The sequence below is a fragment of the Electrona antarctica genome, assembly GCF_951216825.1.
Source record: "Electrona antarctica genome assembly, chromosome: 1".
NCBI lineage: Eukaryota > Metazoa > Chordata > Actinopteri > Myctophiformes > Myctophidae > Electrona > Electrona antarctica.
Window position 1 is genome coordinate 43,732,542 of NC_136806.1, and position 25,296 is coordinate 43,757,837.

Here is a 25,296-nt window from a genome sequence, read left to right on the forward strand (position 1 = left end):
AAATGGGGAGAGAACAGTGATGACACGCAGCAAAGGCCGTCGGGATCGGGAGTCGAACCCGTGGCACGCCGTCAGGCTGGCTTAGCAGCCTAGGTGCCCAGATGGTTGAGCTAACCAAGCTCCCAAAACTATTTATTGACAACAGAGCAGAAAACAATACAACGTTTCGGCCTCAGGTTGTCAATCAATTGTTTTGGGAGCTTTTAAAACGGTGTGCGGATCTCCTCTGTCCTTTCTTAGTTCTTCTTTTGGATCCTGCACCCGTTGTGTGGATGTGCGGGCACCTCTTGACCACTGTTCTGACATTACAACACAGGCACCGCTCTAGTAATAATAATAATAGCTATAAGACCGGGTCAAGCCCAAAAAGAAAAATCACACCCGTGTGAACTGAGTGGTGTAAGGTCTTATATAGACTGATCAGCTGTGGTCTGACGTAATGTCTGACGTAATGAAATCACACCCGTGTGAACTGGGTGACCATAGCAACCATGCTCATTTTTTTTGGTACGGACAGACACGTAAACTAACAAAGCCAGTTGTAGGAATGGTTTACACCACTCAAAAACTATACGCAATATATACAATGAGAATGAGCTATATGAACATTGATGACTGAAATTATTTGACAAGTAATAAATTAAAATCAGACTTGTGTTAAGTGAGGGGCGCTCTTATCATCATACATCATCACATTCCGTGCTCAGCCAATCAAATCATCACAATTGTGGTACACAGACACAACGCTGGGCAACGAGGTTTGTGTGTAACCAGAGTCAGACTCCATTTACATGGAAAGTGATTTCTTTGACGTGGCCAAAAAAGGCTTAAAAGTAGATGTTTAGTCCTCTTTCTCACGAATACACTAACTTCAACATGTGTGTGCATTAAACTTAATGCACACACATTAAATGTGCATTAAAGGTGATTTGTTTTAATGTGTCAAATAATAGGATAATCTTAACTCTTTAAATAATTCACACAGTTGCTCCATTAAGGTTGTTCAAACCTGTCAGGAGGACCTGTTGTGACCAACATTTCCACAGGTTCAGGATCACTGCTTGAAGACAACCTCTTATACTATTTTCTTCTTGCAGGAGTCCCAGTAGAAGACAGAGTGAATATTTTTATCAACAGCTTTGGCTCCATCCAGGAGACGACGATGGTAAGACACCAGCCTATGTCACCAGCAGTTCACTACTGATTCCTACTATCAACTCATTGATCAGCCAAAGGTTTAAAGTGTGTGATGACAAAACGTGCTCCTGCAGACTTTGTGGAGTAATCTAGTTATTAGTGCTCTGTATTGTATGGGACTATTTAGTGGTGAATTCATTTGAAGACTGGAGGTCTTCAAGCCCCATTTATCAGATGGCTTAATTGCTGATAAAGATGCTGCTATTTGAATGCTAATGAATAGATTAGAGCCAAGGACAGAACTGGGTCGACCGTGGCTCACTTAGGAAACGTTAAGGAGAACATTCTGGAAACTCGCTAATGAGCTACCAAGGCTGTTCTGTTCTCTCTCTCTCTCTCTCTCTCTCTCTCTCTCTCTCTCTCTCTCCTCTCTCTCTCTCTCTGTCTGTCTCTCTCTCTGCCCCCCCCCCCCCTCTCTCTCTCTCTCTCTCTCTCTCTCTCTCTCTCTCTCTCTCCTCTCTCTCTCTCTCTGTCTCTCTCTCTCTCTGCCCCCCCCCCCTCTCTCTCTTTCTCTCTCTCTCATGTTATTATGATATATATAATATTCTATGGGGTTTGGGGGGGGGGGGGGGGGGGGGGGGTGTTCAACTAGTGTACACACATCCAAAACAAAGGTGGTCATTATAAAAAAAAGAGATCAATTGGAAGATCAATACGTCAGAGCAGCTGCTTTACAACAACAGCAAAGATTGTGATCCTGGAGGATGCTGAATGTCTGCTGTTCTCTGAGCTGAGAGATCAGCAGACATGCCATGCTGTAGATCCAAGGTGCTCCCTGATACCAGCAGGCAGGCGGTCCACTTAACTCCAGGAATGCCCAGAGCGATGTGGAGCAATACTGACAACATATTTAATGAGAAAGAGGAGCACAATTATAACCGAACCAAGATAGGTGTTTGTGCGTGTGCGCGTGCATGCGTGCCTGTGTGTGTGAGTGTGTTTGTGTGTGTGTGTGTGGGGGGGGGGGGGGGGGGGGGGTGAAGGGTGTGAGAACAGAGAGAGATGAAGACAGCAGGAGGGGAGGTTGAGAGAGAGACAAAGTGACAAAGGGCTGTGCGTGCGTGCGTGCGTGCGTGCGTGCACGTGTGTGTGTGTGTAAGAAAGAGAGGAACAAACTCCTCCCTAGGGAGATGAACCGCCTCAGATTAGATCCTCCTCTCTCTACTCGCGCACTCTGGCGAGCTACAGAGAGAGTGTGAAAGAGTGCTAGAGAGACAGCTGGCCACCTTGCCACTTCAATTCGTCACCCAGCAGGATGTCTGATCTCAGAACAGCCAGGCTGGTCATTTACACCACAGACAGCCTGAGCACAACCCTGCCCCGCTGCAGTTAGCACGTCACTAACTGCACTTTATCGAGCGCAGCCGCACAGAAAGATCACCAATTTGATATTGCACTGTGAATTCAATCTGAGCTGTGTTTAATAGCTGCCGCCTGATTACCGCGAGCGCTCGCTGTCTGCGTTAAATCTCCCCGCCAATCGACTGCCGTAATGGCAGTTTGATGGCTAGCCGAAGGAGAAGATATATTTCACTGTCTGGTTTTCAGAAATGGATGAGCTGTCAAACTGTAGAGAGAGAAAAAGAGCACTGCCTTAGCTTAAACGCACTTGAAGAAGGAGAGGTGCTCATAGGCCTATCTCACAGCCATTCCCCGCCCCCTTTAAGAAGGAGAGGTGCTCATAGGCCTATCTCACAGCCAATCCCCGCCCCCTTTCCACGCCGTGAGATAGGCCTATTGCAAGGTGGCGTTCGAGAACATAATGAAACATTTTAAATGATTGTTTGTTGATGTTTCATGAACTCTATATTGACCCTTTTATCCTCTATTGACCATTTTATTTATTATACTTATTGACAGCCACGGTACCAAAAACGTGCTCAGAAAAGCACTTTTTCATTTTCCATCAGTCCTAAAGTCCAAGTTACTTTCAAAATAACTAGTTATAGTTTATTTTGCGTTACGTTTTTTGCTTCAATATGGTTCAGACCGTACGACGTGTGGGCGTACGTCATAACTAATCCAACCGACGGGTTGCTAGCGTATTTTCATTGATATCAACCGATATACCCTGTTTACCGTTCACAAAGAAAGGCTTAATCTAGGGAGCTTTCCGTGGTTTTGACCAGATGGATATACTAAACTCTTCATTTCTGACTTCAACATACCTCAAAATATGAAGCGAGCGATCATCAGCGACTTTTATCGGAATCTTAGCGAGATAAGCAAGCAAAAATATGTCTCCCGTTTTTTTTCCGGAACGGAAGGGGCGGGGGCTTACAGAGTAAAAGCGGCCATATCTTCCCGGGCACCCCGAGCTTCTATTTTGAAAGAAATCCCGGCGCTGATTGTGTTAATGTATACATTTTGATGTGGCACTAGACAACTACTCTGAATTGTCATGTATTGTAGCTCACTATGTTGAAAACAAGTGCATATAGGAATCCGGATGAATTTGGCAGATTGGTCTGGCACTTGGTTTGAATTACATTTTGCTCACCCCAGAGTTGTGGGTGCCCAATCAGAGCCCACTATTCAAAGTGGGACATTTAGCGGAGGAAATTAGAAAACATTTAAAAAGTTTCTGCTACTTTTCTTCTTTGTGGGGAGATGAGAGTGGAAAGGAGAGAGAGAGAGTGGGAGAGAAAATGAGACGCAGTTTATTTCCATGATTAGCCTACACGTTATTGCTGATAGAAAACATGTTCAAAGTGTGTAGAGCGTGCAGCATCCCTGTTATCCTTTATATGTGGTTAAAGAATCTAACTGAGAATCAGCATGTGATTATTAAGTTGAAATGTGAAGATATCACAGATTTCTCTTGGACATAAATGAGAAGACATTACTGAAGGAAGGAGGTGTGATTCTGAACTGCATGCCCAAAATATGCCAGCAGGAGCACAGCCACTGAGGGTTGTCATCCTCTCCATTCCACTTATGCTTTTCATTGAGCAGAGAGGTTTTGTTTCCCACATCTCCTGACATAATTATATCACATTATTAATGCTCCTGTCGGGTTCACACATGAGCAGATCCGTTTCGTAAGCAGATAACCATTTGTGTTTCTTTCAGCTAGCCAAATCCACCATTTAAATAGCAATGCACCAGGTGCAGGCACATCTGGCTATTAAAGGGAACGAGAGACAACACTCTAATGTAGCTTAACATGTTTTGTTTTAAAGATTTGATAACTTACTTGAACAGTGAGACTGAGACAACTTTATTCCTGAGTATACTGAGGTGTGGCTCAGAGCCCCTGCCTGATGGCCTCCAAGGTCTAATTATCTCCCCCGGTCCATATAGGGATGTCCCTTTGGTCTAGTGGTTAAGATATTGGACTTTGACGCAGAAGACCTGAGTTCAAATCCCGGGTGTTACATTAGCATACCAGTGAGTGTCCGCAAGACAATTACTTTACACAAAACATTAAGTATAGTCATCAGTAATAGTCAATACAATTAAAATAGTTGTAAAAGAGTTAAGAGAATAGAAAATAAGAATAAGCTAAAATAAAACAGAAACAAATATGAGAATAAACTAACAGGGCAGCACAATAAATCAATCAGAAATGTCAGTAAAAGGCAGCAGCAAGGTATGTGGTACAGAACACTAGCCTGGAAACCAGATGCACACACACACACACACACACACACACACACACACAAATTGGATGTATTTTATTTGACACGTCATCCATCTTGGCCCTGAGCATTAACAGCCCAAACACCTGGACCCAGAACAGCTTGGCGGTTGGCGCATCCCATCAAAACATGCACGACAATAATGGCCTAAAGCCTTGCTGAGTGATCTATTCCCACCAGCAGCAGCCCCAAAGCAGCTCTAGCATTATAATGAGACTTTATCTATTTAACTTTCCAAAGCATTCTCCCGTCTTTCATTCGATTAAAATACAAACATCAGGAGCATTTCTCTGCTACTGCAGAATCTCTGTAGGGATGTTAAAACCTTGTGCAATATATTGGACATCTTTACAATCTTTTTTACGCTCCCATCTACATCAACAGCTGTCAGCAAGAGCCACAGTTCAACATTAACTTATTTTCCCTTTACCTTTGTTGGTATAAGTAGACAGGACTTTTACATGGCAAAACAATCCTCCACTCCAAAAGCTGTCTGTCCTCTTAAGTATTTTGGATCTTCATTTCGGTCATACATTCATATCCCTTAGACCACTTGTTCTCAAAGAGGGGTCCGGGGATTCAGAGGGGTCTTTGAGGGGGTTCCCCAACTAAATAAGGAACAGATAAAAAAAGAAAAATAGCTGATCTTCAAATAATACCATGTCTTATAGCCCTTGACATTATTTTTGATGGGGTCCCTGGCACAAAATATTTTCAAATGAGGGTGCTTGACATGAACCACTGTCATAAACCACTTAGGATTAGCCGCATGAGAGGGACGATTTAACTTATTCCCAGTAACCTACTGTACAAAACCAGTGAATACAACAGCTACTATATGTAGCACATCCATGCTCAACTGATTTCTTCTTGTTTGTGTCTGGTCCAACCCGACAGGATTACAGGGTCAACATCTTCCTGCGACAGCAGTGGAACGACCCCAGGCTGAAGCTGCCGGCGGACTACAAGTCTGACTCGCTCACTGTTGACCCCTCCATGTTCAAATGTCTCTGGAAGCCAGACCTCTTCTTCGCCAATGAGAAGAGTGCTAACTTTCACGACGTCACGCAGGAAAACATTCTGCTGTTCATCTTTCGCAACGGAGACATCCTCGTCAGCATGAGGTGAGGCAGGTTATGAACACATTCCCCGCCAGGATTAATTAAAGAAGGATTACTATATGCCAGAATATCCCCCCGTTCAACCCTTATTTTGAAGATCCAAAACACCGCAACCGGAACCGGATGTTGGCTGAATGGTGTGTGTGTTGTCGGATCGGTTGTTATTCTCTCACTAGCCGATGAGAAGTACACTTAGAGTATATATTAATAGAGACGGCACCCGGAGGAAACCCTGAGGCGAAATGGACATAGTGGCCGAATTTGGTATTGCAGTGCTGGGCCAAACACATGAACGCGCTGGTCCGTTGACTATCATTGCGCACGTTCATGATGACACGTGAACGCTGAACGCGTGCAATGATAGTCAACGGTCAGCGCGTTCATGAGTTTGGCCCAATCAATCCCAGAATGCACTCTATTCCTACCCGGAAGTTGGAGGAGTGAAATCGCCTCATGCGCTTTTGAGCAACTTAATGCAAGTGGATGGGAGGAGAACTCGGGTGCCGTCTCTATTAATATATACTCTAAAGAAGTTCAGGCCGGCGCCATTACAGCAACCGCTATGCTCCGTGCAATAAGCGTTGTTTTGACCAGAAATGCCGCCTGGGACGGGGAATTGGAGTCTAAAGCGACTGAAAGCGCGCGTGCGCGCACACGTGTGTGCACGCGCAAATCAAGATGGTGCAGTCCAGTGTCTAAGCTAACAACAGATAGCCATCCAAAGCTAATGTGAGTAGCCTTTCCACTAGATCGGATCAAAACATTTTATACAACAGTCTTTCCTCTAGTGCCACAATTAGGCCAAAGTTATCTGAAAATCTAATAGACCAATTGCCATGATACTTCCTGGAAGATTACTCGTAATTATTTTAGTGACCCCATGACTCATCCTCTAGCATCACCCTCATTTAAAAAATAACATGGATTTCATTTTAACTCTCAACCTTTTGAGAGAACATTAAATGTATGAGTGGATACTTAGGCGGCAGGCCTTATGTGTGGTAAAAAGACGTGACTATTGTCAGTTGGTTGACTCATTTGGAACTCGTTTCTAGGTCGTTATGACTTCACTTTGCTGGAGCAGTAAGGTAGCGTCCAAGGTTTTTAACGATTGGTGCCGCCACAAAGTTTCTATTTAAAGGACCACTTCATGTAATTGGTCCTCACAAACGTTCATGATAAAATACCATCATTGTTTTCTACTCGGTCTGTGTCTCATAGGAGGGCTGTGGGCACTTCAGAAACCCATCCACCAGTGACATCATCATTAAGCAGATTTTTTTTAAACAAGATAAAAAAAAAGTATTATCGTGAGAACGATGGCTTCCATTTACACATTTCCATAAAGTGGTCCTTTAAAGGGCATGAACAACGTGGTCCTTTAAAGGGCATGAACAACGTGGTCCTTTAAAGGGCATGAACAACGTGGTCCTTTAAAGGGCATGAACAACGTGGTAGGGTCCTTTAAAGGGCATGAACAACGTGGTAGGTCCTTTAAAGGGCATGAAAAACATGGTAGGGGATATAGTGGTCCTTTAAAGGGCATGAACAACGTGGTAGGGTCCTTTAAAGGGCATGAACAACGTGGTAGGTCCTTTAAAGGGCATGAACAACGTGGTAGGGGATATAGTGGTCCTTTAAAGGGCATGAACAACGTGGTAGGGGATATAGTGGTCCTTTAAAAAGCATGAACAACGTGGTAGGGTCCTTTAAAGGGCATGAACAACGTGGTAGGTCCTTTAAAGGGCATGAACAACGTGGTAGGGGATATAGTGGTCCTTTAAAGGGCATGAACAACGTGGTAGGGTCCTTTAAAGGGCATGAACAACGTGGTAGGGTCCTTTAAAGGGCATGAACAACGTGGTAGGGGATATAGTGGTCCTTTAAAGGGCATGAACAACGTGGTAGGGTCCTTTAAAGGGCATGAACAACGTGGTAGGGTCCTTTAAAGGGCATGAACAACGTGGTAGGGTCCTTTAAAGGGCATGAACAACGTGGTCGGGTCCTTTAAAGGGCATGAACAACGTGGTAGGGTCCTTTAAAGGGCATGAACAACGTGGTAGGGTCCTTTAAAGGGCATGAACAACGTGGTAGGTCCTTTAAAGGGCATGAACAACGTGGTAGGTCCTTTAAAGGGCATGAACAACGTGGTAGGTCCTTTAAAGGGCATGAACAACGTGGTAGTGGTCCTTTAAAGGGCATGAACAACGTGGTAGGGTCCTTTAAAGGGCATGAACAACGTGGTAGGTCCTTTAAAGGGCATGAACAACGTGGTAGGTCCTTTAAAGGGCATGAACAACGTGGTAGTGGTCCTTTAAAGGGCATGAACAACGTGGTAGGTCCTTTAAAGGGCATGAACAACGTGGTAGTGGTCCTTTAAAGGGCATGAACAACGTGGTAGGTCCTTTAAAGGGCATGAACAACGTGGTAGGTCCTTTAAAGGGCATGAACAACGTGGTAGTGGTCCTTTAAAGGGCATGAACAACGTGGTAGGGGAAGAAAGGCAAGGGAGACCTTTGTTTGTCCTGTGGGGGAAATTCCGTTTCACCCATTTGTAATAAGTAACATATATATTACTCTCCTAAGTAATATTGCCCAACACTGCGCCTGACACATGGTTGACATGGTTGACGAGTTGATGAGTGCTCAGGGTGTTGCAGTTTCTTGCTCAGGGACAAGGGCTGGGAGGCATCTCTACCCACTAAGCTTCACACAAATCAATTCCGAGCAGTTATGGAAAAAGTTTCTCTGCTGCGGTAATTCGCCTCCTGAATGATTTTTCCACAGCTCCATGACCATTTCTTTCGATTTTCACTGATCAGAACTGTCACAGTGATTTTGCTCCTGTATAATGTCCATACACACTGCTGTTTAGAAGATGAAGCTGACAATAACTGAAGAGACACCTGGCAAATTCTATACCTGCAAGTTAAACATACTGTATATTAGAGTCCTCAGACCTTCAGCAGGCAAAGAGATGTTTCTGCCATAATAACAGTGTTTGCATTGGCAGGTAATGTCCTCACAAATAGAGATTTCTGTTCGAAGATGGAGATTTAATGTCTCCAATCTCTCCATGCCTTTAGTCTACGAGAACCGAAAGCCGTGTCATTATCCAGATTGCTCTGCTGTAGTTATGAGCGGATTTGAAACGAAAAGCTGATTTTAAATTGGATTTCCTGCCAATGTGTTTTCTGTTTTACCTCCACTGGTAAACAGGAAGCCAGCAGACACTGATAAAAACAACAGAAAACATACTGCAATATAATAGATAATATTAATAACAGTATGTACCAGCATGTATCATCCTTACTCAACAGGAAGCTGCTGGTGTGCAGTGTGCACTATGCTAAAGGTTGTAGTGAACACATCATTAGAGGGAGACTGGGAAACCCAGCACTATTAACTTCAATTCATCAAGTATTGTCTTTGTTTTTTGATGTATTGATGATTCCAAGGCCTGGATAGCGGTGTGAGTAACCGATTAAAGCGGGGTGAAATACTCTCTTAATGCTATTTCAGCTTAGAAACGTCCTCAAATGTGTGACTGGGTTTGAAATGACTTCACAGTTGTTATGTAGAGAACTTCACTCATCTACAACAAAAGCCCAGCATGCAGAGTCAATGTCTGATAGCACAGAGTGGGAGGGTTTTGCATGCAGGTGCACAGTGCTCCCAATGTGGGAAATGACAAACATATAAATAGGAAGACAGTTTTGTGTGTGGGGAAAAAAACTATGGAAACTCATTATTTGTATTGTGAGTCACTCTGGCTTGAATTCAAGGCAGCATTTTTCTTTGCTGTTCTTTTCAAAGTTTTTATAGCCTCTCTCTCTCTCTCTCTCTCTCTCTCTCTCTCTCTCTGTAGCCATTACCATTCATGCACACACCTTGGTCTTATCTTGTCTCTCCCCAGGTTGTCTGTCACTCTGTCCTGTCCTCTGGACCTCGCTCTGTTCCCCATGGATACACAGCGCTGTAAGATGCAGTTGGAAAGCTGTGAGTGTCATCAGTAAACACATGGCAGCATGGCCCACATATTAATAAGTAGAAAATACAGCGTACATAATTATTTTTATATATACAATTATCTGCGTGCATGCATGCATGCATGCATGCGTGTGTGTGTGTGTGTGTGTGTGTGTGTGTGTGTGTGTGTGTGTGTGTGTGTGTGTGTGTGTGTGTGTGTGTGTGTGTGTGTGTGTCAGTTGGATATACCACGGACGACCTGCAGTTTATGTGGCAGACTGGAGACCCGGTACAAATGGAAGAGATCGCTCTGCCCCAGTTTGACATCAAACAAGAGGACATTGATTATGGGAACTGCACAAAATTCTACTCTGGAACAGGTGAGCTCCTCAGAGAAGAACATCCTATAGTGGAGTCTTCTCTACACTCTGCTTTCCTACCATTTGTCTTTCCTACTCCGTCTACATCTCAACGTCTCTCCTATGCCATCTTGTCTCTTGTCTCAAGATACAAGAGACAAGAACTTTATTATTGTGTACAGGAAGAACCATGAACGTTTTCACACAATGGATTTGGTACTTTGCCTTCCACTATGCACACCTAAAAATAAGATATCACTAACAAGCTAAAAGATTTTGTCGAAGTTGTATCGAAGTTAGAAATGTTGCAAACAATGTAGTCGATTATAAATATATATTAGAATGTCTGCGTCTCTCTCGATTCCAGCATATATAAAAACAAATCCAAAAAGTAATCAATAGAATAAACACTAACAAAATAATCGATGATGATTGCACACTATTCAGTACCTGTTGTAGGGACAACAGAGCTGTGTGTGTGTGTGTGTGTGTGTGTGTGTGTGTGTGTGTGTGTGTGTGTGTGTGTGTGTGTGTGTGTGTGTGTGTGTGTGTGATGGCTGGGGGTGGGGGGGGGGGGTGTAGCGAGCTGGCATCGGGGCAGCCTTTTAACGTGTTGCCATAGAAACCCTATCCCCACACAAAGATCACCTTTGTGTGATGGCTGATTGGAGCCTGCTCTGCCACACAGACATCCCTTATAACGCTGCACTGAGTTCAGCCACAGCCTCCATGGGCTAGTTAAATATTATGACCCATAGGACCCTCCAAACGCACCGCCACAGAGGTCCACGCCATGATGATGAGAGGCCATGCACACCTCATATTGTGTACTTTTCCTGCCACTATTTGTCCAACTACTGCTAATGGAGCACTGGCCTTCAGATCACGAGCACTTGTCTTAAACTCTGTGTACGCATGTGCGTGCATGTGTGCGTGCATGTGTGTGTGCATGTGTGTGTGCATGTGTGTGTCTCCTACAGTATCTCACTGTTTCCCAGACAGTGGGTTGGGAGACTCGGGACCCATATGTGGGTCACGGACCAATTTTTAGGGGTCATTAAAAACATTATAATTCCCACAATTAATATACAAACAAACAAACAAACAAACAAATCTAAGAAATTCCATAAATTAAAAAAATAAAGATAACAAAGTAGTGAAAATAGCCGAACCTGCTGGCCTAGCGGTCCAGGGCCTAGGCGCATGCTACATCTAGGCTCTGGCCTGACGCGGTGTGTGTTCGTGTCCCGTTCACGACGACCTTTGCTGCATGTCTCTCCCCGTCTCTTCCTCCCTGTGTAACTATCTAAGGCAGAAAAGCCACAAAAACCAAAACAAAAAAAACAAAGGTGATCTACAAGCTTACGAAGCGACGCGTTGTGCGCCTGTAGATCTGCTATTTTCACTAGTTTCGGTCCCGGGGAAATGTCTAATTGGGTTGGGTTTTGACCTGAAGAGGTTGGGAACCCCTGCTCTATCTTGTCTATGTGTTTAACTACACCCGTTCTGTGTCTGCAGGTTACTACACCTGTGTGGAGGTGATCTTTACCCTGAGGAGACAGGTGGGCTTCTACATGATGGGTGTGTACGCGCCCACCCTCCTCATCGTGGTCCTGTCCTGGCTGTCATTCTGGATCAACCCCGATGCCAGCGCTGCCCGCGTACCACTGGGTATGGATCTGTTTGGTTCTGGCTTGGTTCTTAAAGGGACATTTCACCCCTTTGCAATTTTCTTTATTTTATTTTAATCATGTTTAGGACACAATAAACACTTTCCTGAGGTTTTTATTTGTGTAATATGTGTTTTTAGATATTTTAGCATTTCAAATGTCTGATGACTCATCAGACATTGGTCTCACTTCCTTCCTTCCTGGACTAAATGTTGTCTCAGTAAGAAAGCCCTCTCCCTCTACAAGGAGGGGCAGTGCACCAAAGCATTATGGGAATTGTAGGAATATAGCAATCCAGTCAAACCCTATACTAGTCAAACACATACTACATTATTTTTCTGACCATAGGGTGAAGTCCCGTCCTGTTAACTGTAACAAGGGCAGTGTAACTGTAACAGATTAAAGTCCCGTCCTGTTAACTGTAACAAGGGCAGTGTAACTGTAACAGATTAAAGTCCCGTCCTGTTAACTGTAACAAGGGCAGTGTAACTGCAACAGATTGATGTCCCGTCCTGTTAACTGTAACAAGGGCAGTGTAACTGTAACAGATTGAAGTCCCGTCCTGTTAACTGTAACAAGGGCAGTGTAACTGTAACAGATTGAAGTCCCGTCCTGTTAACTGTAACAAGGGCAGTGTAACTGTAACAGAGGTTGCATATACACAGTATCCTCAGCATTAATGTATCCTTTTGTGTCCACATAAGCAAGAGTTAAATGAACACTCATGGTTTTAACAGTGTGGATACCTGGATGAGAGCAGGCCAGGCATGTTTGTTGCCGTTACCTCATTTCTCACTCAGTCACTTTAGGAATGAGTCATTATAATTATGTATTGGTTCAGTCCTTTATTTAACTGCCACTGACATTTACCAAATGTTGTCGACTGTATCTGGGCACATAACAAATAATAGAAGCATGCACGTGCAAGGAATTAAAGGACCACGTCACCAATTTTCAACCATATCTTCCTCGCCAGTGTTGGGAAGGTTGATTTGAATTAGTAACTAACAATCAGCCTTTATTTCTGCATGGCTTTAGACTACAACAGATGGCTCTAACTTACTTACTTACTTACTTACTTACTTACTTACTTACTTACTTACTTACTCAACATCAACACCAGCCAGGTGCCTCCAATCTAATCTCCATACAATCAAGGAGAGGTAAAGAAGGAGAGGAAGGATACGTCACTTCCATTTGTCCGGCAATTCCAGCTGGCAGATTCGTTGCACTGGGAGGCAAACTGGAGCCGGACTCTGTGTGGCTCACTGTCTGTGTCTGACAGAAGTGTTTCAGACTCAACATGGGCTGCGCAGCAGTGTATCAAAGTCAGTGCATACTGCTTTGGTTGACTTCATATTATAAAACATTGAGCGATTGAGCCACACCCACTAATCGAATACTCAATTGCGCATTTGCCCCCCAATGTCGGCGGTTATTCGAGGCTCAATTATTTATTTGACAGACGTAGAGCATATGAATTGAGTCAGGGATCCTTTGGTCCTGAATCACATCATTACAGACTATCATTCTATACAGCTCTAGACCAGGGGTTCTCAACCCGTGGGTCGCGACCCCTCGGGGGGGTCGCCAAATTATTTTAGGGGGTCCCCAAATTATTAAAAAAAAAAAAAAAAAAAGATTTTGTTTTTTAATTCTTTTTTCACGATTTTTAAAAAATAGCAGACCTACAAGTTCATAGCGCGCCACTCGGTGGCGCGCTATGAGCTTGTAGATCTGCTATTTTTAAATGGGCTAAATTATAACAATGCTTAAAACACCAAAAGGGGTTCCCGCCCAAAATGGTTTAAGGTTATTGTAGCAGTCAATTTATATTGGGGGTCGGGAGGGGGCGGGGCGGGGGTCCCGAGACGTTGCCAAAGCATTTTCGGGGGTCCCCGGCCAAAAACGTTGAGAACCCCTGGTCTAGACTACAGACTGGGGCGGCAGTGGCACATTGGTAGAGTGACCGGATGGCAACCTCAAGGTCCCCCAGAGTTAGTGTCCAAGTGTCCTTGAGCAACACTCTGAACCCCTAAGTGCTCCCGATGTGCAGGTTGGTGCCTTGCATGGTTTCCTCCGGCATCGGTGTGTGAATGGGTGAATGTAATGCACAATCTCTGTAAAGCGCCTTGGATAAAGGCGCTATATAAATGCACCATTTACAGACTATCTTTCTATAGTGTTTTGGGTTACAGACTATCATATCTATACTGTTGCAGATTACTGACTGGCAGACTGGCACACTGAGTCATGTTTAAGGTGCAAGTCACAACAGTTTATTGAGAAAGTTTATTGGAAAGTGGGCAGGGAAGGTTTTAACACTACTACTACTTTCCGGATCAGGGTATTTCCAGTTTTACTCTACTGCCTATGGAAAAAACACAGAGTAGATGTCAGAACACAAGCGAGAGCCTGCGGCTGTCTCCTCAAACAAGAGACATTTTTTGTCTCAAACTGGCATTTCAAAAGGGGAATGTGTTGCTCCCGCCCGACATCATTGCCGCCCTCCCCCCCAAGGAGAGAGCGAGTTCTGATACAGTCAGCTTATATAGCCTGTTTGTACAGTAGGTGATCTAATCGGCCCTCCCAGGCGTAAATATAACCCTCCCACTGATTTAACATGCATGTATCGCTATTCACTTTACATCGATGTGCTGACCTAGGCCTATGAGCTGTCCATGGTGCTGATGTCTCGCCCCAAGCCTAGGCTCCCCCTGGTGGGTGAGGTTAGAGGTTCGGGCCCAGAGCGATTCTCCACAATATACATACCGACAGACAGACATGTAGAATAGAGAGAACTGAGTTCCTGCTAAGACCTGTCTCATCCAAAGTGGAAGACCAAGCTCTGGAGGTTTGGGCTGAAAGGGAGATTGGTGAAATGCCATGATAGAGACATGATTCACCTCAGACAGACACTCTGCTCTGTTAGTTCACACTCTGGATGGTAGACTAGATCGTACGCAGTTTCTGAAATATTATACAACCACATAATCAGTTCTCTGTGTTGGAAATGTCAGATTTTATTAAACACTTTAAAATAGAACGCCAGTCACACCGAACAGACCTAAAGCCGAGCTTTGACATTTAGAAGTCATTCTCATTTCTCCTGAACAGGGAACACCCAATTACCCATCCATGTGTATTTATATAGCCTCAGGCCCAGCATTACTCATCTGAGAAGAGAGGCAGAGAGAGTGCCGGGAGCGGGGCTTCCAGGGGTTGAACTTCCCCTGGAAGTTGTCATTTTTCCACTTCCGCCAAATTCTAGCACTTCCACTAAGACAATCAACAGCGTGGTATTTATACCAATACTGATGTATTTAGCCGCAGAACCCCTGTCTTAAAATGTTTTGTGTCAGGGACCCCCAGAAGAGAAGATTTGTGTTAAAAAATATATATTATTCAAACATTTTCAAAAATGTGTTCAATGTGCACAAGGAGATCAAGGCAGGGAAAAAAGAAAAGGGGTTCCCCTCACATCAGATATTGAAGCCTTTGCTACAAAACGTACAACTAAACAGTTTCTTGTAGCTTTTACCACAAGAAATAAAACAAAAATATTTACACATAGTATACCTGAGATAGACTCAATACTTAAGGAGGTCAGTTAAGATGCGTGAGCATAGCAGCCGATGTGTACTGTGCACTAAATACTTAAGGACGACAGTTAAAGGACCACTTCACCACTTTTCAACTTCTCTTCCTATAATTGGTCCTAACTAATGTTCATGATAAAATACTACCATTTTTTCCTACTCAGTCTGTGTCTCATAGGAAGGCTGTGGGCAGTTCAGAAACCCGTCCACCAGTGACATCATCAATGGTGAATCCAAGCTAATAGAAACGGCAGGCTTTCTTTTCCTGAAAAGTTGCAATGCAAAAGTTGAAGCCATCGTTCTCACGATAATAAAAATCTAAATATATTTTAAAACAAATCTTGTTTAAAAAGAAATCTGCCTAATGATGATGTCACTGGTGGACGGGTGTCCGGACTGCCCAAAGCCCTCCTATGAGACACAGACTGAGTAGGAAAAAATTGTGGTGTTTTATCATGAACATTAGTGAGGACCAATTATATGAAGAGATGTTGAAAAGTGGTGAAGTGGTCCTTTAAGTTGCTAGAATAAAAGATGAACACACAAAAGACAGAAGTGCATTGTACATGGGATTAACGTGCAAAGTGTTGATCTAAATTACTAACCACATCGATCTTTTAACACCATCACGGTGTTGCTGCCACAACGAACACCTCTGGATCTTACAGATAAGATTCATCCACTGTTGTCTCATTCCCCTCCTCCACCTCGACTCACCATCCTCCTCCTCCTTCGATCCACTCCTCCAGTTGTTTATCTCCCCCTTTCGTCACCTTCATCATCATCATCATCATCATCCCTCCATCTGGTCCCGAGAGCTCCGTTCACCTCCGTTCTCACAGTGGAATCATTTCAGGTCAGTCACCTCCCAAAGAGCTGGGACCGCTGCTGGATTGTGTGTGTGTGTGTGTGTGTGTGTGTGTGTGTGTGTGTGTGTGTGTGTGTGTGTGTGTGTGTGTGTGTGTGTGTGTGTGTGTGTGTGTGTGTGTGTGTGTGTGTGTGTGTGTGTGTGTGTGTGTGTGTGTGTGTGTGTGTGTCTGTGTCTGTGTCTGCGTTTGTTTTACTTTTACTATCCATATCCATGTTGGGACCACAAATCCACACAAGGATAGCAATAATTTTCAAATGTTCCGTTTCGGGACGTTTTTCAGGTCCCCTTGAGGGAAAGGGACATTTTCATGGCTAAGAAATATGGCCCCCAACCAGAATCTTGGTTGGCGGCAGGGTTAGGATTAGGAATTTTAACAAATAATTGCTTTTGAGGTCCCCATGATACAAGTGTGTGGTAGTATTGGTAATTGTAGGCCTTTCTGTGTACAGAAGAGTCATCAAATCATTATCCTTCAGAGTCAGAATCTGTAATATTTTTTGGCAGGAACCAGATGCATGTACTGTACAAGACAGTTGACTTATGTACAGTGTAAACTCAGAAGTCAGAAACACTTTATTGCAAGTATGCAGGACATACTGTATAGCAATTAGTTAGGGCAATAACAAATTACAATACATAAAACAATGTCAGGACAATAAACAGTTCTTCACAGATGTCGAGCATGACGTTCTACATGCTAGACTGGCGGGTGGAGGGGAATGAACTGGATCTTTCAGTTCACACTACAATCATCATAATATGAACCAGGGAGGTGAAATGCTCTGTTCTGCCTCAGCTTCCTTTGTTATGCAAAAATAGACTGTGTTTATAATTAACCTGCCCTTCAATAAGCTCTGAGAAAAGCAGCTCATTTACGGCCCTGCACAACATCACAGTCTTCACAGATGCGTTATTTGAAAGGCCTGTTTCCTTTCCCCCCTAATGGAACACAGACGTATTTTCCTAATTATCCTGTGTACTCTTTAGACATGTTTTTAAAGAGACAACAATAATGTTCCTAGCTAACGTGACACTAAACTGCTTGATGTTATCGTACGTGGTTAGCCTATGCTAACTACAATATATTACTAACCAGCCAGAGGGTGTCCTTGCACATTACCGCTGTCCTGCAAACAGGGACATGAATGTTTTCATTGATTTGGCCTTTGGGTGAGAGGATTGGACAATGCTAGGTGAGGTCTGCTGCTTTCCAGAGACTGTCTCTTCTAGCACACATCATTGTTTTACTGCAATACTTGTATCTGGACAGCATGATTAATATAGAGATTGATAGAGAGAATTAGGTAAATCACTGGATTCCAAGGATCCTTTCTTCAGCCAATACAATTCAAACTTTATCTACCTATTTTCACCGTTCTCTTGTCTCTGCTGACTGGTGAGTGATAAGATAACTCCTTCTCTCTCTCTCTCCCTCCATCCCTCCCTTCTGTGTTCAGGCATCCTGTCGGTGTTGTCTCTGTCCTCTGAGTGCACATCTCTGGCCCAAGAGTTGCCCAAAGTGTCCTACGTGAAGGCCATCGACATCTGGCTGATCGCCTGCCTGCTGTTTGGCTTTGCCTCGCTGGTGGAGTACGCCGTTGTCCAGGTGATGCTCAACAGCCCCAAACGCATAGAGGCTGAGAAGGCCAAGATGGCGGCCAAGGATAAGGCAGAGGGAAAGACACCGGCCTTGAAGAACAACACGGTCAACGGCACCCAGGCGACGCCGCTGCACGTTAGCACCATACACGTCAATACCGTGCACGTCAGTACCCTACATGTCAGTACCCTACACATCAGTACAAATTACAATGCATATCAGTCTGCCCTAGGCTTTATATACTGGGTGACCCAAAGCAGGTTGCTCACTGTGATTATGTAGATTTCATCCTCACGGCTATCATGATTGGTATACAGGTATTGATGAGGGGTCGGAAAGCGTCGGGGAGTCCCTCATTTCATGACTGGTTTGTGGAGATAGGCAGGGTTGCAGCATACGAAGAAGTGGCATATAGGAGGTCCGACAGACTGGATCAATATATCCGTAAATGGGGAGGATACATACAGTTGGAGGCCATCGATATTGTCCTTTTCTTTTTGCTGAGGTTTGCGTGATCTGCGCAAAAGGACAGTTAACCCATTTTGGGCGGGAACCCCTTTTGGTGTTTTAAACATTATGTTATAATTTAGCTATTGAAAAATAGCAGATCTACAAGCTCATAGCGCGCCACCGAGTGGCGCGCTACGAGCTTGTAGGTCTGCTATTTTTTTAAAATCGTGAAAATATGTATTTCAGAAAACTGGAGGATTTAGGATTTTTTTAAATTTTGAGGTCAGGCCTAAATGGGTCAAATGATAAGGGACAATATCGGTGGCACCCAACTGTAATGCATATTGCTGTCAGAGATCCCATTGTGGTGTGAGCGCAACATCCTTTTATTTTTCCTTGGATACAGTGTCAAATAATGTCACCCAGGTCTTAACTGTTAAAAGCAATACAACTTTGAATCATAAAGAAAAACAATGCATATCAGTACCCTGCAGTGGCAGTAATGTACTCACGTACTGCACTTAAATAGAAGTCATAAGGCGTCAAGTGGCATGGAGTGTCACTTTTCACACCACTGTAATTATTTGAATGCGTTAGTTACTACGTACTAGCTACTTTTCGAAGATTATTACTGTACAAAACATAAATGCCCTATACTGTATACTTTGCCTATTTTAAAATAGCTGATCAACAAGCTCACAGCATGTTGCTTCGCGACGCGTTGTCAGCTTGTAGATCTGCTATTTTCAAAACAAAAATTTACCATAATGATGAACTTGTGAAATGGGACTTTCTGCGTAATGACTACTTTTACTTTTGGTATATTTTGATGCCAATACTGTAATTTTTGAACACCAGACCTTTACTTGTAACAGAGTATTAGTACATTGTGGTATTGATTACTTAAGAAAAGAAAAAGTCTTCTTCCACCACTGCACATCAGTACAGTCAAATCAGTAGCTACCCTGCATAACAGTAGGTCTACTCTGTACTGGAGAGACAGACAGTAGGAAAACTTAGAAAGAAAGAGTTTAGGAGAAACAGACAGTATAGCTTTTCTGTGGACTTGATGCCCCTCTCTCTGGCTCTTGGTCAGAAAAGCTGATCTCAGCCATCTGTTGTGAGAGAGGGGGGGGGGGGGGGGGGGGGGGCAGAGAGAGAGAGAGAAATGTGAGTCTGTTGGCTCTGTTACAATGTATGATACTGTAGATTCCATTTGCTGGAAAGAGGAATATGTCAGATTTAGAGCTACAGTCTGCACATGTGAAGTAGGGTGTTTGTCTCTACTCACCTGGGCTGTCTGATATAAAATTGTGCTATTTATATAACCACTGCTTCTCTCTGCTTCTGCAGGTTGGGGAGACTCGTTGTAAAAAGGTTTGCACGTCCAAGTCGGACCTTCGTACCAACGACTTCAGCATTGTGGGTTCTCTGCCGCGGGACTTTGAGCTGTCAAACTTTGACTGCTACGGCAAACCCGTTGACCTCGGTGCCCACGGCAAGTCCAAGGCCAAGCAGAAGAAACCGCCTCCTCCGAAACCGGTCATCCCCTCTGCCGCCAAGCGCGTCGACCTATACGCCCGCGCACTGTTCCCCTTCACCTTCCTCTTCTTCAACGTCATTTACTGGTCTGTGTACCTGTGAACACTGCCTCCCTCACCTCCTCCCTCCTCTACCTCGCGACACAAGCTCCTTACTGCTCACTGTTTACTGTATTTAAAGGGTTTCACTCCAAAATTATAGAGATATCCACCGTGTTGATGTCAGTGCTGCTCAGAAGCGATATGCTTATTACACAGTGCCATTAGAGTTGTTCTACCTACCCATGCAGTTCTATTTTTTGAAACATTGAACAAAGAATATCCTAAGAGTTTTTCTATCTTTGTAAAAAATGGATTAATGGCGTTTTGTAGTGAAACCCTGGTTTTATTGATATTGGTACTAGAGAGAAAGGTACAGCATCACAGGATGAATTATTGTGATGAAGGGTGTTTAAGTAAATCCACGTGTATTGTAAATCCACAATCAAAAAGATAAGATAATGTATTCAAAATAATACTGCAGAGATCTATGAAAGAGCATTGTAAATAAGTACCGTATACCCCCTGCCCATTTCCGGGAACTCGCTAGTATGTTACAACTTTTATTTAGCCTTCAGTACAATGTATACCATTGTAGGCTACTGTAAGTACCTTGCATGTTGAAAATTGCATGTATATGAATATTTAATATATAAATATATAATTATGCTTATTTATTAGAGTTTTGCTATGATTTGCATTTGCAAAGACTCTGTGTGGATCTGTGAAAGACCTTGTAAGCTGTTCTGATGGTCAATGTGACACTGCCACTCATTAACTGTAACGTTTGGTAATGAGCTTTCACTCAATCCCGTTCATCCCCAGTCCAACACACTCATACCTTGAATAAATGGGTCACTCCTGTGTGGCCATGTGTTTTTGCCACGTGTGAAATTTACAAGCAAACTATTAAAGTTATGAAAACCTTAATGTGTCGGAATAGTGTTGCTTTTTTTTTAAATAACATTTTATATAAAACTAAATGTAATACAGTCTGTGTTTTGTATAATAACCTATCGTATAAAATATAGGACACAGGGAAACCAGATTTATGCACATGAACCCTGTCAATAGTTAAACAATTCAGTGAAAACAGCTAATCTACAAGCTCACAACTAGCTAGTTTCGGTGAAGAGTTTTTATGTACTGTAGAGGGGGAAAAGAAGGGTGCCAAGTACAGACCCCTGGAAGACCCCAGTCAACAAATGATATGCAGGTTCATTTGAATCATTGTTACGATATGCAGTCTAAGGCTAGAAAATTAGTATTACATCTAAATTGGAAGTAAAGAATTACTTTATTGAACAAACGACAACGTTTCGATCTTGATAGATCTTCGTCGGGTCAGTATCAAGATCGAAACGTTGTCGTTTGTTCTTTACCAAAAGAGGTGCGTGTAAATAGGTATGCTCTGATATTACATCTAAATTATCACAAAAAGTGTTCATGTATTACTAATATCAAACTTTTTTACTCTTTACATTTTTATCCTACGATTTTAACCCATTTTTCACCCGTGCCAATTACCTAAGCTGTCATCCTTGGCACTAGTCTCCCTCTGCCAACCTGGGGAGAGCCCCAAACTGAGCTCATGCTTCCTTCAATGTATGAGGAGTGAGCAGGCTGCTAATATAAAACGTATGGTGACAGCAACTGACTAAAGCCTCGTACACACCAAGAGAAGCAAAACAATAAATGAGCTTCTCTTGGTGTGTTTGAGACTAAAAAAAATAAAAAAATAAAGCATAACAACAAACAAAAACACCACTCTACCTGAAAAAGAAAGGCCAAACTAAATAATCTACCCTCTGAACATAACAGTTTAGGGTGCAATCCGTTTAACAAAAAACATTCTAACAGGCCCACAGGTTAAGGTTTCACCGTGAGGAAAAGCAAAAAAGATGCTGTTCTTCTCCGGCTTTAATTTTTGGCTGGTTGATTGAGGATGAGGCCCAGGTGTGTCCCAAATCTCCTCACTGCTCCTTCAATCTCCACTGCCACAGTCACTCTACTCTCCACTCACCATGGAGCACTGAAAAGTGGCCAAATAGGGCTCTAAGCACATTGTCAGATAAATAGATTTTACAGAACCACATGATTTTTGGCTGGTTGATTGAGGATGAGGCCCAGGTGTGTCCAAAATCTCCTCACTGCTCCTTCAATCTCCACTGCCACAGTCACTCTACTCTCCACTCACCATGGAGCACTGAAAAGCGGCCAAATAGGGCTCCAAGCACATTGTCAGATAAATAGATTTTACAGAACCACATGATTTATGATGAATTAGATGTGGTAAATTGAAATAATTAAAAAACAAAGTGGGGAAACGACTGTGTCACCTGTAGTCATAACTCACTATTAGCTGCTTATTTGTCACATTTTAGACAAACTGCCAATATTCCGCCTCTAAATCATCAGTTCTTCACATTTTTTTCATGCCAAGGACTCTCTAGCCGAGGGGGAGATGAAGCAGGGACCCCCCTACAAATTGTATTAAATTTTTTATAGATTTCATAGCTTCATAGATTTTGACAGCTCTGTCATCAGTGCATTGGATTAATGTTAATGTCACTGTGTATTTTCAAACTTTTTACCCCTTAAACCGTCAATCAGTAGTTAAAGGACCACTTCACCACTTTTCAACCTATCTTCATATAATAGGTCCTCACTAATAATCATGATAACATTTTCTACTCAGTCTGTGTCTCATAGGAGGGCTGTGGGCAGTTCAGAAACCCGTCCACCAGTGACATCATTGTTAGGCATATATTTTCTTTTTAAACAATATTTTTTTACAAAAACGTTTAGATTTTTATTATCGTGAGAATGATGTCTTCCATTTTCTCATTGCAACAAGGTTGTGTCTTCAAACCATGTGACTCCCATTGGAAATCCATTGAGGCGGCCATAACACACAGAAGACATGAAGGCATTCCAGGCAAGAGCACTTGATGAGGAGAGTGTGGAAATCAGACATGGGAAAAGACCTCAAGAGGCGGCTGTTCATATATCGACAGTGTGGAGTCAGTACTGCTGTATGGGACTGAGACATGGACCCTCACAGCACAACAGGAAAGAGCCTTGGATGGAGTCTACACAAGAATGCTACGAATGGCACTGGGTGTCACATGGACAGACCACATCAGAAATGTGGACCTCTATGGGGACCTACCAGGCTACCACGGGTCACAGACAAAGTCAGAGAGAGAAGGATGAGGCTGGGACTGGGTCAGGCACCCATGAACTTGAGGCAAGTAAATTGAGGGCAATTCAGGGCAAAGCCAGAAGGGGAAAGCGCACCACCGTCCAGGCGTCCACCTACCTATTGCACTGTGGCGCGACAGCTTAGCTAACGACACTGTATCAATAACCTGATGTAAGATATGGAAAGTGCAGAGGGCAGCGATCCAGGAGTCCTGCTATAGACCTCCCTCTCGCAGTATAGATCTGCTATTTCGCCAAAGTTCTTCTCAGAATAGGGACGCTAGGGCTAAAAACGAAATTAAATCCTATCACACAAATATTTGTAGTAGTAACTCTGATGAGTGATGACCCCCCAGGGGTCCTGGACATCCTCCTGGTTTAGAGGGGAGAGAGAGAGTGTGTGTGTTTGTGTGTGTGTGTGTGTGTGTGTGTGTGTGTGTGTGTGTGTGTGTGTGTGTGTGTGTGTGTGTGTGTGTGTGTGTGTGTGTGTGTGTGTGTGTGTGTGTGTGTGTGTGTTGTGCAGTGCTACAGTGGCAGCTACCTGTGCGTATTAGCCTACAGTAAATTGTATACTCCTGAGAGTTCTTAGAGAGAAGAACCCATGCATTGATCTCCCACTGAGATGCGCATTAAGCATCAGCACAGCTGCTTCTACCGCAGAGCTCTGACCTGCTCTAATCCACCAAAACCAATATCAATTATTCATAGCAAATATACAGGGGCAATATGCCCTCTGACTATCATTGCGAGACGTCTTATGAACGCTGTCTGTGGCGTAATGAGGCGAGATAGATGGCCACCTGATGTCATGACATTGACATTGAACTTGGCGCAGTGGAGCAGAGTGGATAGCTGCCTCTGTTTGCTCAGACTACTGTATTTATTTTCTCAGTCAGAAGATCATCAGCAGACACGCGCACACACACACACACACACACACACACACACACACACACACACACACACACACACACACACACACACACACACACACACACACACACACACACACACACACACACACACACACACACACACTAGGTGACACACTCCCACATAAAATTTATCAAACTATAGAATCTAGAAATGTGGAATATTTGAGGGCACCTCAAATATTCCTGGATCCATATTCCTGGATCCATCCTAATGTCTCATCTCCAACACTGAATTAAGAGTTTGCTATTTAGTGCCCTCTACAGGTCAAGGCTGTTAGAATCACAGTCACTGTAGTAGTGTACTGGTTCTCCACATACTGTAGAAGGCATTTGTAGGATGACATTAGACATGACACATGTTTATAAAGAGTACAAACGCAAGATAATTCTTTCAAGAAATGAAAATGAAAAACAAGATTTTTTTCAGCAAAATAATTATTTATTGTACATACAATTTTAGACCAAAACGTGAAGCGACCTCTTATAGCGCCAACATGAGGCCGATTTGAACACTTCAGGGTGGTGGTTCTTCCTTGGCATACTGGTAGTGTCCGTGCAAAGTTTCACACAGAGCGAATGCTGCGTACATTATTTGTGACATTCCGTGCAAACGAGCCCCTCTTACGAACTTTAAAAGCCAATAGCTGCCAATCGGAATGGAATATCAAAACTCTACCATGCTGATCACATGACTAAAGAGGTATGATGGTGTGCCGAATCTGTAGGAGTAGGTAGAAGCAAAAAGGATGTTTTGATAAAGCCATTATGGGCTGTGTGTGTAATTGGGAGTTGCGGCATGAGCCAATAAATATCTTTGGGGTTAGAGGGTCTTCCTTCCTTAGCCTATACAGGGTTGCATGGCAACCGGTCCAGCGGTGTCGGATATTAGCTGTTCACAGATAGACACACAGACACACATGTATACACATGCCGAAAACAACCCCCTGGCCTTCGGCTGTCCGGCCTGGTGGAGATAATCTTCTTCTGCATTAAAAATGGAAACCACCTGGCATATTCTTCAGTAAAAATAGGAAAATCGGTCCTTCATGTGTTAATAAGGACATCCTGGTCAGAACAACATCTCATGATTGCTTTGATCG

At 43.4% G+C, this 25,296-nt stretch overlaps 1 protein-coding gene across 1 annotated transcript in view; it reads left to right on the plus strand.

The window, feature by feature from the left end:
- The window catches only part of glrbb (glycine receptor, beta b), a gene marked incomplete at its 5' end in the record, with an annotated part of 32,960 nt that extends 11,973 nt beyond the window's left edge, over positions 1–20,987 (plus strand). Inside the window, 7 exons of the mRNA XM_079497138.1 lie at positions 1,098–1,165; positions 5,736–5,962; positions 9,876–9,958; positions 10,168–10,308; positions 11,806–11,958; positions 17,885–18,192; positions 19,831–20,987. Of these exons, the coding sequence (XP_079353264.1) occupies positions 1,098–1,165; positions 5,736–5,962; positions 9,876–9,958; positions 10,168–10,308; positions 11,806–11,958; positions 17,885–18,192; positions 19,831–20,121 (1,271 nt within the window). The 3' untranslated portion in view covers positions 20,122–20,987. The remainder of the gene's footprint in view (positions 1–1,097; positions 1,166–5,735; positions 5,963–9,875; positions 9,959–10,167; positions 10,309–11,805; positions 11,959–17,884; positions 18,193–19,830) is intronic.
- Between the last annotated feature and the right edge of the window lie 4,309 nt (positions 20,988–25,296).